The sequence below is a fragment of the Melitaea cinxia genome, chromosome 13 (genome assembly GCF_905220565.1).
Source record: "Melitaea cinxia chromosome 13, ilMelCinx1.1, whole genome shotgun sequence".
NCBI classification, from domain to species: domain Eukaryota; kingdom Metazoa; phylum Arthropoda; class Insecta; order Lepidoptera; family Nymphalidae; genus Melitaea; species Melitaea cinxia.
Window position 1 is genome coordinate 5,984,616 of NC_059406.1, and position 15,121 is coordinate 5,999,736.

Sequence of the window (15,121 nt, forward strand, 5' to 3'; positions counted from 1 at the left end):
ACTTATAAGCGATTGTTTATTATTTATAGCGATAGTTTATTATTATTATTATACTTTCTTGTCTCAAACACGTGCACGTAATCGGCAAATTTTAACTTTTATTAAATGTTCTCCAGCCTCTGTAATTTCAATTATCTGAACAAGTAAATTAACCCGTGAAGTTTTAGTAATGATCATCATGTTCTATAGGATACCTTAACAGCTATATGGGAATGCAAGCATTTATTTGTATTATTAGCCTGCAAATTAGATGCCGCATGGCCGCAAAAAAGTTAAATTTAATTCTCCTTTACGACGTTTTAAATCTTTCCTTAATAAAACATCAATCAACACAATCATTAAAATAAAACTTGACCACAAGTAGTAATTTACAAGTATCAATAATGAATTCCTTGAAAATCAAATTGATTATAGCGTCAATTTAAACAAAATTTATTTAAATAGGACTATTTCCTTGAAACACCGTTTTCGGATACCTGTCGAGAAAGCAATTTAGATTCTAAAGGAATCTCTAAAAATATTAATTATAATCAAATTTAAGAATGTATTTTTAGTTTCCTTTTTTTTTTAGAAAAATAATACAAAATTTGTATCGATGGTTTTTTCTTAACAAATTAATAATTAACGTATTGAAGTGTAACGCTAATTAATGAGTACCTCGTAGTAATCAAACAAACAAATTAAACAAATGCTGCTAAACGTTATCAAACCTTTAAATGTATTACTTAAAATTGCACCGTGGTTTAATGAAACATAAATCTTTTGTTATCTACTTTAACATTTAAGGGACACGAGATTTAATCAAATTTAGTAATAGCGCTTGATAGCACACATCTATTTATTACATTATATTTCTCAAACACTATTTGAGCTAAAAATACGTTAAATAATACAGTTTCTTTATATACTAAAAAGCCAAATCTGTACATGTGTATTGCAATTTTGAAATATTTTTTATAGTTATTTTAAAACATCAGTGTAGCAGTGATAATCCACCGCGTTCAATTAACTATCAGCAATATTAACATTACCTACATTGTGAGTGAGGTCACAATTATGTGGGGTCTCGTAAAACGCGTCATTAAAATGTTACAACAGAAGCGTAATACACGCCAATTTTCGACCACTTTCGTTAAATCGAAGCGAAAATATTAATTTACAAATATGCATAGCGTTATTTGATATTTAGTAATCATAACAACGCTTGTAAGTTTTCATTTTAACACTGCAAATAATTCTGTATTAAATTTTAGTCGGCGGTTGCTGAGCGCCTCAGTAGTAGAGTCTGAGTCATGTTTCTAGACTAAGAAAATCACAAGGACGTTGCTTTCCGAGAAAGAATCTTATGAAAACTTGTATATTTTAGTATTTTATTTTTCACTTATGTAACCACGCCCTTATTGTTGCACAATAGTTACGCAATAACAGTAATAATTGTTACCATTATTTCTGATAATAAATAAGTATGCTACACATACAAACATTTTAAATTTGCACATTCTGTGCCTTCTTTTGTCCTCTGACAATGATTTGTAAACTTTAAAAAAATTTACACTTTGTCTTCCTTTAAAACTACGATGACTCTTTCATATTAAAAATTCGAAACATAGTCCGAATTAATTATTCTTAAAAAATATTATATGATAATGTCACAAGTGACTTATATGTATTTGTAAGTACTTTACAGGTGTATTAATAATGAACGCAAAACTATCGTACGTTTATTTGTATACGTCGGGTGTTGTTAGTTGTTACAGTTTGCATTAGAGGCTCACAATCTTAAAAAAACATGTTATGTAAGCGCAAACACGGTACAGCCAATGACCTTCTTTCACTCGTAGACATATGAATGCATCATTCGTTGAGTACAATGCACTCGGTGCATTGACGCTGATCCACTATCGGCCCACACATGTTCATTATACTTTTTTCAATTTGTTATCGCTAATTAAGAATAATGAATGAATTTATAACAAGTGCGATGTCGTCTTAACTTTTATTATCATGCGGAATTTCGTACTCGTTTTTTTTTTTAATAAAAAATTATAGTTTGTAATGTTTTTTTATAGCCAAAATTTAATTAATAATTTCAATTTTATATTAAGTATCAATATACATTCATACACAACTACATATTTTATTTTTTCAAAAAAAAAATATGCAATATATTTTTAAAAAATTAAAATTTATCGCGCACAGACGGTGTTTTGTGATAATAATTTACAAATAAAATTGTCACGTATAGAAAACTGAAACATTAAAAATTGTTGAATAAGATATTATTACCATATTTCCATAATATTATTACAATAAATAATAATTAGTTTTGCTGCGTAGCTTATTTATGTCGTTGTGAACTTCAGAGTCAACAGTAATAAAATCGATTCGTTTGATTTATTGACTGGGTTTTTATAGCAGAGGCCAGACCTCAACTACAGCTCACAGTAACTCGGAGCAAGTGCATAGACTCCATTCTAGAACATTGTTTTATTTTTTTAATAATAATATACATTTATTATGTATAGTATTGTAATATAAAAATATATCTTAATATGCGACCTTCAAGTCCAGCATACTTATCTGTATATTACAAATAGTAGACATATATTTTTAGAGTTTTAAGATATAAAGCACTGGTACTTACGGTAACAACTGTTATTACAGAAATTACTATAATCACAACCTCCGGTTTAGATGTTCTCTTATCATTATGATAAGAATATATGACAACGCTCTACTTTCAACTGTCACAAGTAAAGTGCAACTTCCTTAACAAATATCATACAAGACTCAAGACTAAAAACGAATACTTATTATATATTATATATAATTTTTTATCTAAGTGATACAAAAACAACCGCTTTGGTGGGCAGATGCCGTGCCGTGTACACTCCTAAATATTGACAGTATTGATATTTACTACTATGTACTTATAATAGTATGTTAATAAATTATATTCTCATTTTGTTTTTAGCTTCGGCTTATACCACGATACTGAAAAAATCGGCTGTCAAAGACGTGAAGGCGCGACGTTGCATATCATGACGCCAATCTTTGAAGCAGACACAGTCCAAGTCGCATGGTCACGTTGCAGCAAGCGAGATGTGACAAACTTTTTAGAGTAAGTCATATAGTAACTAATAAGATAAGATAATACGGTGTAAGCGTAGTTGTGACATTTATTTCCTTTTATTATACAATCTTAAAGATAAGATGGACTTGTTATTTATCAATAATGTAAAAATAGATTTACACATGTAGCTTATAAATGTACAGTGAAGTATTTGAGATAGAACATCAAATAAATAAATAACATATCAAATTTATAGTGAATATCCTACTCCACAAATTGGTTTAAAAAGTCACTAAGTTATTTAAGCTAAAGCCTAATTTAAAAATTTACCCAATCATTTAATATTAAGTTCACAGAATAAATTTCGAATGGAACGTGATTATATCGCCGCAATGATTCAATGGAATCGACCCAATTATAATATTCGATAATTATTTATTATTTTGTTCATTAACCCGTTACCGCTAACAAAATTGACAGGACAATGCAAATATTTTGATTTTAAGAGACAAACTTGCTTAATTATGATAATGACACAATTAAAAAATGTTAACACAGTTTAATTTTTTTGGGATAAAGCTACAAATCTTATTAAACTACAGTTATTTCGGTACATTTAAGATCTGCTGACCATTTTGAGTATAATAATCTATCTCAACTAAAATCATACACAAAATATTTTAAGCAACTCCTTAATTGTCTAATAATTTATTTATTGACGTTAAGAATTCTGCACCATATACTTGTACCTAGTTAAAATAAATTTAAATATGATCACATCATCATCACATCAGCCTATCGCAGTCCACTACTAGACATAGGCTTCCACAAGTTCGAGCCAAAAATGGCGTGAACTCATGTGTTTTGTCCATAGTCACCACGCTGGGCAGGCGGGTTGGTGACCGCAGGGCTGGCTTTGTCGCACCGAAGACGCTGCTGCCCGTCTTCGGCCTGTGTATGTCAAAGCCAGTAGTTGAATGGCTATCCCGCCATCGGTCGGCTTTTTAAGTTTCAAGATGGTAGTGGAACTGTGTTATCCCTTAGTCGCCTTTTACGACACCCACGGAAAGAGAGGGGGTAGCTATATTCTTTAATGCCGTAGCCACACAGCAAATAAGTATTATGGGTAGAATAAAAAAAATGTATTAAAAAATTAAACTACAAAATATAAGATTAACGCAAATACCAATTACTTAGTAATAAATACCAACGTATTCCTATTAAAACCCAATGCTCTTTTTAATCTTTACGATGATATTATTTTAATCCTTACTTGGAAAAGTTCGTGGAGACTAGTCTCGAAGACGTTGCCGTTTAGTTGATTACCTTATCTCTCTCGCCATTGCGGCTACATCAAAATGAAAAATAATTAAGTCGCATAGACGTAAAGTTAATATAGAGTACTTATCGATAGCTTTTTTATATCAAAATAAATTAAAACGCGATAAAATCGAAAGTAGACCTACTTACTCGACACCGCAATTACTAGTTTGAGCTATACTTCATTCTTTCGTCTAGGAGAATCGCTTCTTAAGCATATAATATGCAGATCCACATACTACTTGTTAAAACATGTTTGGAAAGTAATTTCGTATCCACAAATGTACTATATACATATACAAGATAGGTAACATATACAAGACTTCACAGATAACATAAGTTATTAACAGATGTAATCGATTACGATTTTTAAGTTAATTTATTCGTTTGTCCAGTGCTGGCCTAGGCGAATGTTTAAGTGACAAACCGTCACAAGAAGAACCCTACGTATATCCCGAAGTACCAGCTGGTAAGAATTCCTCAATTTCCTATTTAAATGGGCTTAAAATAATATTACATCTTATAAATTTAACGCAACACTTTGTAGGAGTAACATTCGATGCAGCGTCTCAGTGTCATCTACAGTTCGGAGCGGAAGCAGTAGTTTGCGCCAAGCCAACGGAACTCTGCGAACATCTGTGGTGTCTCGTTAACAACACGTGCAAGACCATGTTGAGGCCCGCTGCGCCCGGAACTACTTGCGGAGAAAATATGGTAATTCATTTATTTACATCTTTACACTATACGGTCTTATTGTTATATTAACATTGCACTACTTATCAAAAATTTGTTGAAAAATGAATTATTGTCGCAAAATAAATAGCGACAGTGCGCAAGAAATAAAAAAAAACACTATTCCATCAGATCAACATTACTATTAGTTAGTACTTTACTATAATGAATCTGATAAGGATTTGCGCCCGTTGACAGGTGGCGCGTCGAAAGGCTTTTTATAAAAAGTTTTTATGCAAATATTACAAAATGGATGTTAGTTTACTGTGCCCACTTCGCTAGACGTCATTTTTTTTTCTTCGCTCGGCGAAACCGTAACAAACCGTAACCGAAAACCGTAGACAACGTTAATATTATTCTCCCCTTATCTGTTAATCTATGCATCCTAATAACATACTATATGTAACGCAAAGTTGCAATGCAAAATGCATTATTATTTTTAAAATTGACATGTTGATTATCAAGACCATTGATTAGGACGAAGTTTGGACTTTTTTTTCTTTATATTTAGAAATGAGCAAAACAAAATGAAAAACATTACCTATGTTCTTTCATCATCATTTTCATTACCTCTTTTATATATTTTATAGCTTATTATATTTTGACTTTAGCTTATGTTTTACAATTTCGTTGCAGTGGTGTCAGAATCAAACATGTGTAGCTCGGACCCCGTCTCCCGTTCCTCGTGATGGTGGCTGGGGACCTTGGAGTGAGTGGAGCGAATGCTCGCGGACTTGTGGCGCAGGAGTTTCCACACAGTCGCGTGAATGTAACAACCCAGAACCACTCAACAATGGCAACTACTGCATCGGTGACCGGAGTCGGTAAGTTTACGAATATATTTAAACCAAAAAAAATTACATTTGAATTCCGAATATCGGAAACTTAAAATATGGCAAACATTTTATTTTACATATAAATCGTAGCGTTAATGACTATGAAATTTCAAAACGTAACTGATACTACTGATGACTGATACATACTGATGCCAAATATTGATACAGGTATTATGAAAAAAATCAAAGAACGATAAAATGGGTCCTTATAATCTAACCCATATTTTTTTAAGTTAGATATTTTTAGTATGTCAGTAGTTATCATGTAAATAAAATCAGTATATACAATACAAAATTCGTAGTATATAATAGTTTTTACTTTTAGGTACAAAGTATGCAACACAGATCCGTGCCCTATCAACGAGCCAACATTTAGAGAGGTTCAGTGCTCTAAGTACAACAACAGGTTATACACAAATGAAACAATTGAATGGGTGCCCTACACTGATCACGGTAAATTTTCAACAAATATTTTTTATATTTTGTCGGAAGAAATATATAGATATATATTATATTTAAGAACAATAACCTTTTATTCTATTAAGAAATCGAAATGTGAACACATTTACTTATTCAGTATTTCTTATTTTATTATTATTTAAAATGATTTTTTTTTGCAGATAAACCATGTGACCTACATTGCGTACCCCGTGATGGTAGAGAAATGGAAGTAATTGGTGTATTTGTAGCAGACGGAACTCCTTGCAGATCTAGCCTGGGTTCAAGGGATATGTGTATATCTGGTATGCATTTAGATATTATAGATGTATTTTATTTTTATTTTACAACCACAGGACAACTTGACGTTTTCACTAACATTGACGTAATTATATTTTAACTAATGAACGAAATTTCAATAAAAGAAATGATTTGAAATGAGTCTAATGGTACATACAGTTGCTCCCAAACTTATTTTGTCTACTGCCCGCTAAGAGAATAAATTATTTTATAGTGCCCACTTTGAGCAATCTTTTAATGAATATTAGTTGTAGTTCACAAGTTGTAGTCGAGAGTCTTAATGACAAATCGCCCCCCAAGCCTCTACACAACGGCACCATTTTTTTTCTTGGTCTCTTACCGCCCCTTTAGTACTGAAGCGCCCACAAGGGGGCGTTATCGCCCACTTTGGGAAACACTGGTAATGTGATATTAACGTGAACCAATAAATATACATCTGAGTATTACATATAGAAAAATTATTTTACTTTATTATGTTAGTAAATACTTTTATTTTTCTTCAGGTGTATGTTATAAAGTCGGCTGTGACTGGGTGGTGAATTCCGAAGTTGAAGAGGACGAATGCGGTGTTTGCGGAGGTGATGGATCTGCCTGTAAGACTGTTCAAGGAATCTATAATAAAGATACCACTAGGCAATCTGGATTTAGTGAGGTGAGATATTTTTTTAAGAGTCTATCGAGAAAGTCTTCTTGTACTCATTTTCCATTTAATTTACGTGAATGACTCTATAACATACATTTCATATTTTTCTAGCTCTTTAAACATATATATATATATATATATATATATATATATATATATATATATATATATATATATTTTAATAATAATAATAAATAAATTAATTAATAATTTATTTGTAGAGAATAACCATCTGTTTTATTTTTAGGTTGCTGTTATACCAGCTGGTTCCAGAAACGTAAAGATTCAAGAAAAAGTTAGTCCAGGAAATTATATTTCTATAGGAAGTGCGAAATCTAGGAAAATTTACTTGAATGGTGCACGGTGAGACTTAATATCGTTTGAATGTTTCGTTTCGAAACAATCTGTCACTTATTTTTAACCGACTTCAAAAAAGGAGGAGGTTACTCAATTCGACCGTATATATTTTTTAATGTATTTTCGGGGATAGCTTCGTCGTTTATGAACCGATTTTGAAAACTCTTTTTTTTGTTGGAAAGGAGATATCCTAAGTGTGGTACCATGATTAGGAAACCAGGATCTGATAATGGGATCGCAGAGAAATCGAGAAAAACCCTCGAAAATCTGCATAACTTTTTACTGGGTGTACCGATTTTGACGATTTTTAATCTATTCGAAAACCGGTGTTTATCATGTGGTCACATTTTTAATTTCATCGTGATCTGATTACAACTTTTGGAGTAATCTTTGATAATGCGTGTTTACTTGACTATTTTGTCGATGTACTTGAAGTCGGTTTTTTTTTTCGTTTGCCAGCAAACAAAATTATATCTGTTAATTATTTTGACAGAAACACTACGCTGACGGAGTATTTCGTAGCTGGAGCCCAAGCGATCTACGAGCGAGATCGTGATTGGGAAAAAGTTCGAATATCTGGACCTATTGCTGAAGATATCAAAGTTTATGTTAGTATGATAGCTATGAAACTTTTGAACGAAAAATATGACATTATAATAAAAATATAATTTATATAAATATTTTAAGAAAGGTGCTTGGGCACTATACCCATGACGTTCCTTGTTTAGTCTAAATTATACCGTGACACGGAAACTGTTCTGCGTGAATACGCTAAAACGAGTGTGCTTTAGACCACATGACTGGAGTAAAACTTCTTTAGCAATAGACCTGCATAGTCTTTTAGATATACGAAACGAAATGAAAGAAAGAAAATGTGTGCTCGCACCTCTCTCTCTCTTGCTCCTTTCGCCTCGCTCGATCACACTTTTCGTAACGCTCTCGTTACGCATCGACAGCTTACTCCCCAAGGAAAGCGTGCGTAAAGAATTTTTACTTCAAAAACTTAAAGATAATCTCTTTTAATTATTTACCAAATCTACTTGTGTCGTACAGCAACGTATCTTCCGCGGCAAACACCGGAACCCAGGCGTGACGTATCAATACACCGTCGACCAACCGAAACAGAAGCGGTTTATGTATCAACTCTCGGAGTGGTCTCCTTGCTCTGTCACCTGCGGAGTCGGACGTATGCACCGACACCTCATCTGCCTGGATGAACACTACCGTAAGTCGCATTTACTAACCAATACATTTTTATTTTTCAAGATTCTGCCTACAACGGCGGGAAGGAGCGGGAATCGAACCTACACGTCACGCACCATTACACCAGAGTTTTGTTAGAGAGGTTGTTAGCGCGTGTACTAACAATTATATTTTTATTTTATGATCGGTAAAATAAGGCGGAAATGATACTATAAAGCTATATAAATAGAAATGAATGTTGCTAAGCGTATAACTCAAGAGAGGCTCGACCGAATTTTTTTTTGTATGTTCCTTAAGGCTCACGGAGCGTTTTAAAAAAAATATTAAAAAAATTATATTATTTATAAAATAAAATGGTAGGAAAGTCAAAACTGTACATTGAATATTTTTTTAAAAGAATACTTGGGGTGTGATCTACAATCGATACAGAAGCCAAAAATATAGTTTTTAGAATTTTTGTCTGTTTGTCTGTATGTATGTATATATGTCTAGGATAAACTCAAAAAGTACTGCATGGATTTACTTCAAATTTGACACGACTATTATTAAGTCTGGTCAACATATAGGCTACAAATTATCACGCTATCACCTACGGGGAACGAGCAGTGAACCTTTATTTCTTCAACGCATTCTGTAACAACGTGTAATCTAACGACGCATATTTGAATGTAGTTATTATGTTAATAACCATGCTATAAGCTAGCTTCATACAATAAATAAAGACATTCTGTAGTATATTTAGTATCAGCCTTGCACCCGTGCGAAGCCGGGGCGGGTCGTTAGTATTATATATACATCTATAATATAAAAATGAGTCGCTGAATGTGTTGCTAAGCGCAAAACTCGAGAACGGTTGGACCGATTTCGCTAATTCTTTTTTTAAAATATTCCTTGAAGTACGAGGATGGTTCTTACGGAGAGAAAAATTCAAAAAAAAAAATTAAATTTCCTGATAAACTTTTCTATACTCCCATAGAAAATATTTGTGATAATACTTAAAAGTCAATTTGAACTTTAATACCATACGATAAAGTTTGTGTTAGGCGATACGAAGTTCGCCGGGTCAGCTAGTTTAATATATATATATTTAATATAAATACAACATATTGATACGTCAAGGCCAAGTGGAGCTGTCGCAGTGCTACCACATCGAGCCGCCGCGCCACGAGGCGCTGATGCAGCAGTGCCGCCAGCCCGCCTGCGCGCACTGGTGGGCGGGGCCCTGGCGGCCCTGCCGGCCCTGCCGCGTGCCGGTACGTAGCGCCACTACACTTACGAGCATAACGTTACTACGTGCATGTGTATATAGGGTGTTCCACTCCGAACTGCGTTCCTTGAAATGGCGGTTCTGCTGGTGTTATAGAACAGGTACGAGGTGAAAAAAATTCGTAGCGCTTTTTTAACCGAGTTCAAAAAAGGAGGAGGTTGCTCAATTCGATCGTATATATATATATATATATATATATATATATATATATATATATATATATATATATAAGGATGATAATTCTTTTTTTGTTGGAAAGGAAATATCCCAAGGGTGGCACCATGATAAGGAAACCAGGATCTGATGCTGGTATCCCAGAGAAATCGAGGGGAACACTCAAAAATCGTAGTGACGACTAGTGCGTTTGGTAATTTGATGTAATTGAACTCGGTTTTTTTTTCGTTTGTTAGCAAACACAATTATTAAATTTTACTTTGTTTAAATAGACGAGCTACTTTGATATACTCGTTCCGCATGATACTTTGCGTGAGCGCTTAAGTACGGCTACTATTTACGATAAAAACATTCCACATAAAAAGAATTCGTTCCCATAGGCGTTTCATTAATTATATGCGTTAATATTAATAAAATTTTAAACTTGTATATTTTTGTTTACAGGGCGAAGAAGCAACCAAAATTCGCAGCGTACATTGCGTTAACAAAATTTCGAATAACGTCGTAAAAGATTCCGAATGTGATATAGCGATGAAACCTATTAACGCAATAAAATGCGTCGACGTGCCAGCTTGCTGAACAAATGGATTTACTCGAACGAATGGAATACAAACAAATGAATTTGAACAAAACATAATCTCTCAGGAACGAGTAACTTAACTATATGGAAACGAAATAGGGTACGGAATGTCAACAAATTTGTTGTATCGACCCTGTATGATACGATTATAAATCGTTATGATTTCGAAAGGCAAGATTCCTCAAGCGATGTTAAAAAAATTGAAGAGAAAATTATAGTGACGGTATTTTGTTAGTGATAGTTTATAAAGCGCAAGAGACGAAATATTTTGATGATTGAGGTGAAAGTTTGAGTGACTATGAAAGGTAATTTTTTGTATCGCTTTATAGCGACATAAAAATAAGCCCATCGAATAGGCATATACCTACATTTACATTAGTACCCGAATAGGATCACTATGTGGAGACGTGCGAATCTCGCTGGATAAGTACATTAAATAATGTTCTACAATTACCACTTACTGCCATATTATTTAAGTAACATATAGTTTAACATAATCTTCGCTTAGTTTAAACAAGTAATAATTAATTTAACAAATCTGTAACAGTATTAAAGTGGTGTATGTAATTTCTTATACAAACCAACGTGAAAATGTTTTAGTTGATATTTAATATGAAATTTGGACCAAAAATATATTTAGAAATCAAGTTCCCGTTGCCATAATTGCAATTACTGCCAATATGACATTTGTTGAATAAGTATTTTTTAAGATTTTACTAATATAAATTTATATTTTTATATAAATGAATCACTTAATTGTCACATAAATGCGTAATTATGCTTTAGGTACCTACACTAAACACTTTACTAAGACATCTTATTCAACTAGTCATTAAAATAACAGAAGACAGTCTTAACAAAAATGTATTAAGTATTTATTTCATTTGATTTGTCCAAATGTTGTGCTCGTAATTTTATATAAACCATGGTTTATGTGTATAAAAATAATGAATTTTAGAACTGCCTACTATTAGAACAAATGTCAACATTTTATATTAACAGAGTTGTTTGTGTCCTTATTATATTTCCAAACAATTATGCATAATGTATTTAGTATTTTTTATTTATCTTATACCTAACAATACATTTAGGTGTAATTATGCAAATGAGTTAACTGATATTTCGGTTCTAAGAATCAGCAGGAAACATTTCGTCTATCAATTGATACACAATTTTAATTTCCAACTCCAACTAACTCCTAGTAGCATATGTATTTTACACTGAAGTTATTTTTTCTCTTAACATTGTAAAAATATCACACTGCGACGTATTTAAGTATAATTACAATTGTGTATTTAATTAGAGATGACAATAAAATTGTGCATTGTTTTAATTTGTTTCATTAATGATTTAAGCCCAAACCTTTTTTGCTCTAAGTCGTAAGTAACTGCATCTGACAAAAACATTGATTATTTTTACAAACAATAAAATTGGTTTATTTTTAAATTTGTTGTTTAAGTAGTGTAGTAAATGAAACGGCAAGTAAATACAACGCTTGGTCACTGGGGCGTGGGTGGTCTTAAATTTTCGTCACTTTGTCAATATCCTCTAGAAAAATCTCACGCCTTTGAGTGCTATATTCAAATATGGCGCGCAGTGTTTAGCACTTTTTAAACTCACAGGTGACATTTTTTTTTTTAACTTTCTGTTTCCAAAAAAGGATTTAAAATCATATTTCTGAACTACTATGGAAAAACTTCGAGGATGAGGGCAGTGGCGTATTTAAAAATACTTCATAAATAATAAAGTTTGCCGCCCCATTAATTAAGTTAATAATTGTGTTTGCTTGCAAACGTAAAAAAACTACTTCAATTACATCGAGCACTAACTACATAAATACATGAAAAAAATAGTCGCGTAAATTCGCATTATTAGAAATAACTCAAAAAGTACTAAAAAGGATCTCGATCAAATTTAAATGGGACGACAGGACAAGCACTGCCACTCGATTTAAAAAAATAATCATCAACTCAATCAAAATCGGTGTTCCCAATAAAAAGTTATGGGACATAAATACAACGTAGATCGACGTAAATATTTTCAAGTAAATACGCATTAATAGAGATAATTGTGTTTGTTAGCAAACGAATAACCCGATTTCAATTATATCGACAAGTAATACAACGTAAGTAGACGAAAAAAATTAACAAACACACTTTTAGTCGCCGCTACGATTTTCGAAGATTCTCTTCGATTTCTCTGAGTCCATCATCAGATGCTGGTTTACTTATTATGGTACCTTCCTTGAGATATCTTCTTTCTAAAAAAAAAGAATTAGCAAAATCGGTTCATAAACGACGAAGTTCTCCGCGAACACACCAGGGCTGTTGATATTTTTTAAAATATCGGATTCTCGATATATCGATATTTTTAAATATTGTTGAAGCATGTGACCACGGGCCATGGCTCTTTTGGGCCTAGGGTACCTAAATACGTCCATGGAGAAGGGGATTAAGAAATACTACGGGTCATAAAATGAGTCACGTACTATGGGTACATAACGTGGAATACGGAGCGGAGGGTGGTGGGGACAATGAAAATATAAAATATTATAATTTTAAATTTTGATTTATTCATAACTAAAAATTTGTGATATCTCTTAAATATAATATAAAATAACATAAAAAAATACAAGTTACATAATCACAGAGCAAGAGTAGAGATCTAGTATAATTCAAATTCACAACTTTTGTGTTTACATTTAAGGAATGTCTTTCAAAGTTGCGTTAAATAAAATTTTAAAATTATAAATGTCTTAAACATTATATGTTCCTCCTGTGACAAGTGATATAACTAGAGTATATCTAACCTTTTACGATTTGAACATGGGAATTCTCAGAAGAAAAAAAAAACGATTTTGTTGGTCCAACTAACATTCTTCTATCTTGCTATTAACAAAGTGATATGACTTTAATATTGGTAGTTGTCACGTTGTATTCTTCTCTTCGAAAATTATACTTTTGTCGCACCGTAAAACTCAATATCATCTGTATTTTGTTAATTTTTATTAAAGAAATAATGTATGTATAATTTAATAAACTTACTAATACGCTAAATCCATGGCTGTGACCGTTGCGCTAACGCGGCGTCCTGTTGCGCTGGCGGTTGCGGGTTCGATCCCCGCACATGACAAACATTTTGTATTGGCCACACAGGTACTTGCCGTGGTCTGAGTGTTTGTGCAATCCTTGTGGGTCTCCCCACCGTGCCTCGGAGAGCACGTTAAGCCGTCGGTCCCGGTTGTTATCACGTATACCTGATAGCGATCGTTACTCATAGTAGGGAATATATCCGCCAACCCGCATTGGAACAGCGTGGTGGATTAAGCTCTGATCCTTCTCCTACACGGGGAAAGAGGCTTATGCCCAGTAGTGGGATATTACGGGCTCATGTGTTCAGGTGTACATGATAACAACCGGGACCGACGGCTTAATGTGCTTTCCGAGGCACGGTGGGGAGACCCACAAGGTCTGCACAAACACCCAGACCACGGCAAACACCTGTATGGCCAATACAAATGTTTGTCATGTGCGGGAATCGAACCCGCAACCGCCAGCGCATCAGGTACAATCCAAGGCTGTGAACGTTGGGCCAACGCGGCGTCAATTCCAAAATCGTCAAATTTTCAGTACATTTTACGTAAATACTATGCGGTTAGACCCTTTGAACCTAATACGTGATATTTCCGTAATATTTCCTAATCTGTAATATAAAAATGAGTCGCTGAATGTGTTGCTAAGCGCAAAACTCGAGAACGGTTGGACCGATTTCGCTAATTCTTTTTTTAAAATATTCCTTGAAGTACGAGGATGGTTCTTACGGAGAGAAAAATTCTAAAAAAAAAAAATTAAATTTCTGAAAAAGTCTAAAAACAACACTTTTCTATACTCCCATACAAAAGATTTGTGATAATACTTAAAAGTCAATTTGAACTTTAATACCATACGATAAAGTTTGTGTTAGGCGATACGAAGTTCGCCGGGTCAGCTAGTAATTAATATTAGGTAATCGTTAAGAAATTACCTAATAACTCTATTAAAAAAGAAGGACGTTTAGAGCACATAAGCTAAGGAAAACTTAAAAATAAAGAAAGATATAATATAAATTACATTAAACTAAAAAACCTTAAGTGTGTATATATAATATAATAACTAAAAAATATTATTAAAAGGAGTCCCTTTAGGCAAGGTTCCGAAGA

At 33.1% G+C, this 15,121-nt stretch overlaps 1 protein-coding gene across 1 annotated transcript in view; it reads left to right on the forward strand.

Annotated features, from left to right (window-relative positions):
• The window catches only part of LOC123659040 (A disintegrin and metalloproteinase with thrombospondin motifs 7), a 43,709-nt gene extending 32,699 nt beyond the window's left edge, over nt 1-11,010 (forward strand). The window contains exons 8-19 of the mRNA XM_045594314.1: nt 2,975-3,121; nt 4,789-4,862; nt 4,941-5,107; nt 5,762-5,949; nt 6,287-6,414; nt 6,582-6,704; nt 7,203-7,351; nt 7,590-7,705; nt 8,193-8,307; nt 8,753-8,924; nt 10,022-10,155; nt 10,788-11,010. Coding sequence (XP_045450270.1) covers nt 2,975-3,121; nt 4,789-4,862; nt 4,941-5,107; nt 5,762-5,949; nt 6,287-6,414; nt 6,582-6,704; nt 7,203-7,351; nt 7,590-7,705; nt 8,193-8,307; nt 8,753-8,924; nt 10,022-10,155; nt 10,788-10,922 — 1,648 coding nt within the window. The 3' untranslated portion in view covers nt 10,923-11,010. The remainder of the gene's footprint in view (nt 1-2,974; nt 3,122-4,788; nt 4,863-4,940; nt 5,108-5,761; nt 5,950-6,286; nt 6,415-6,581; nt 6,705-7,202; nt 7,352-7,589; nt 7,706-8,192; nt 8,308-8,752; nt 8,925-10,021; nt 10,156-10,787) is intronic.
• Nucleotides 11,011-15,121: the final 4,111 nt, after the last annotated feature.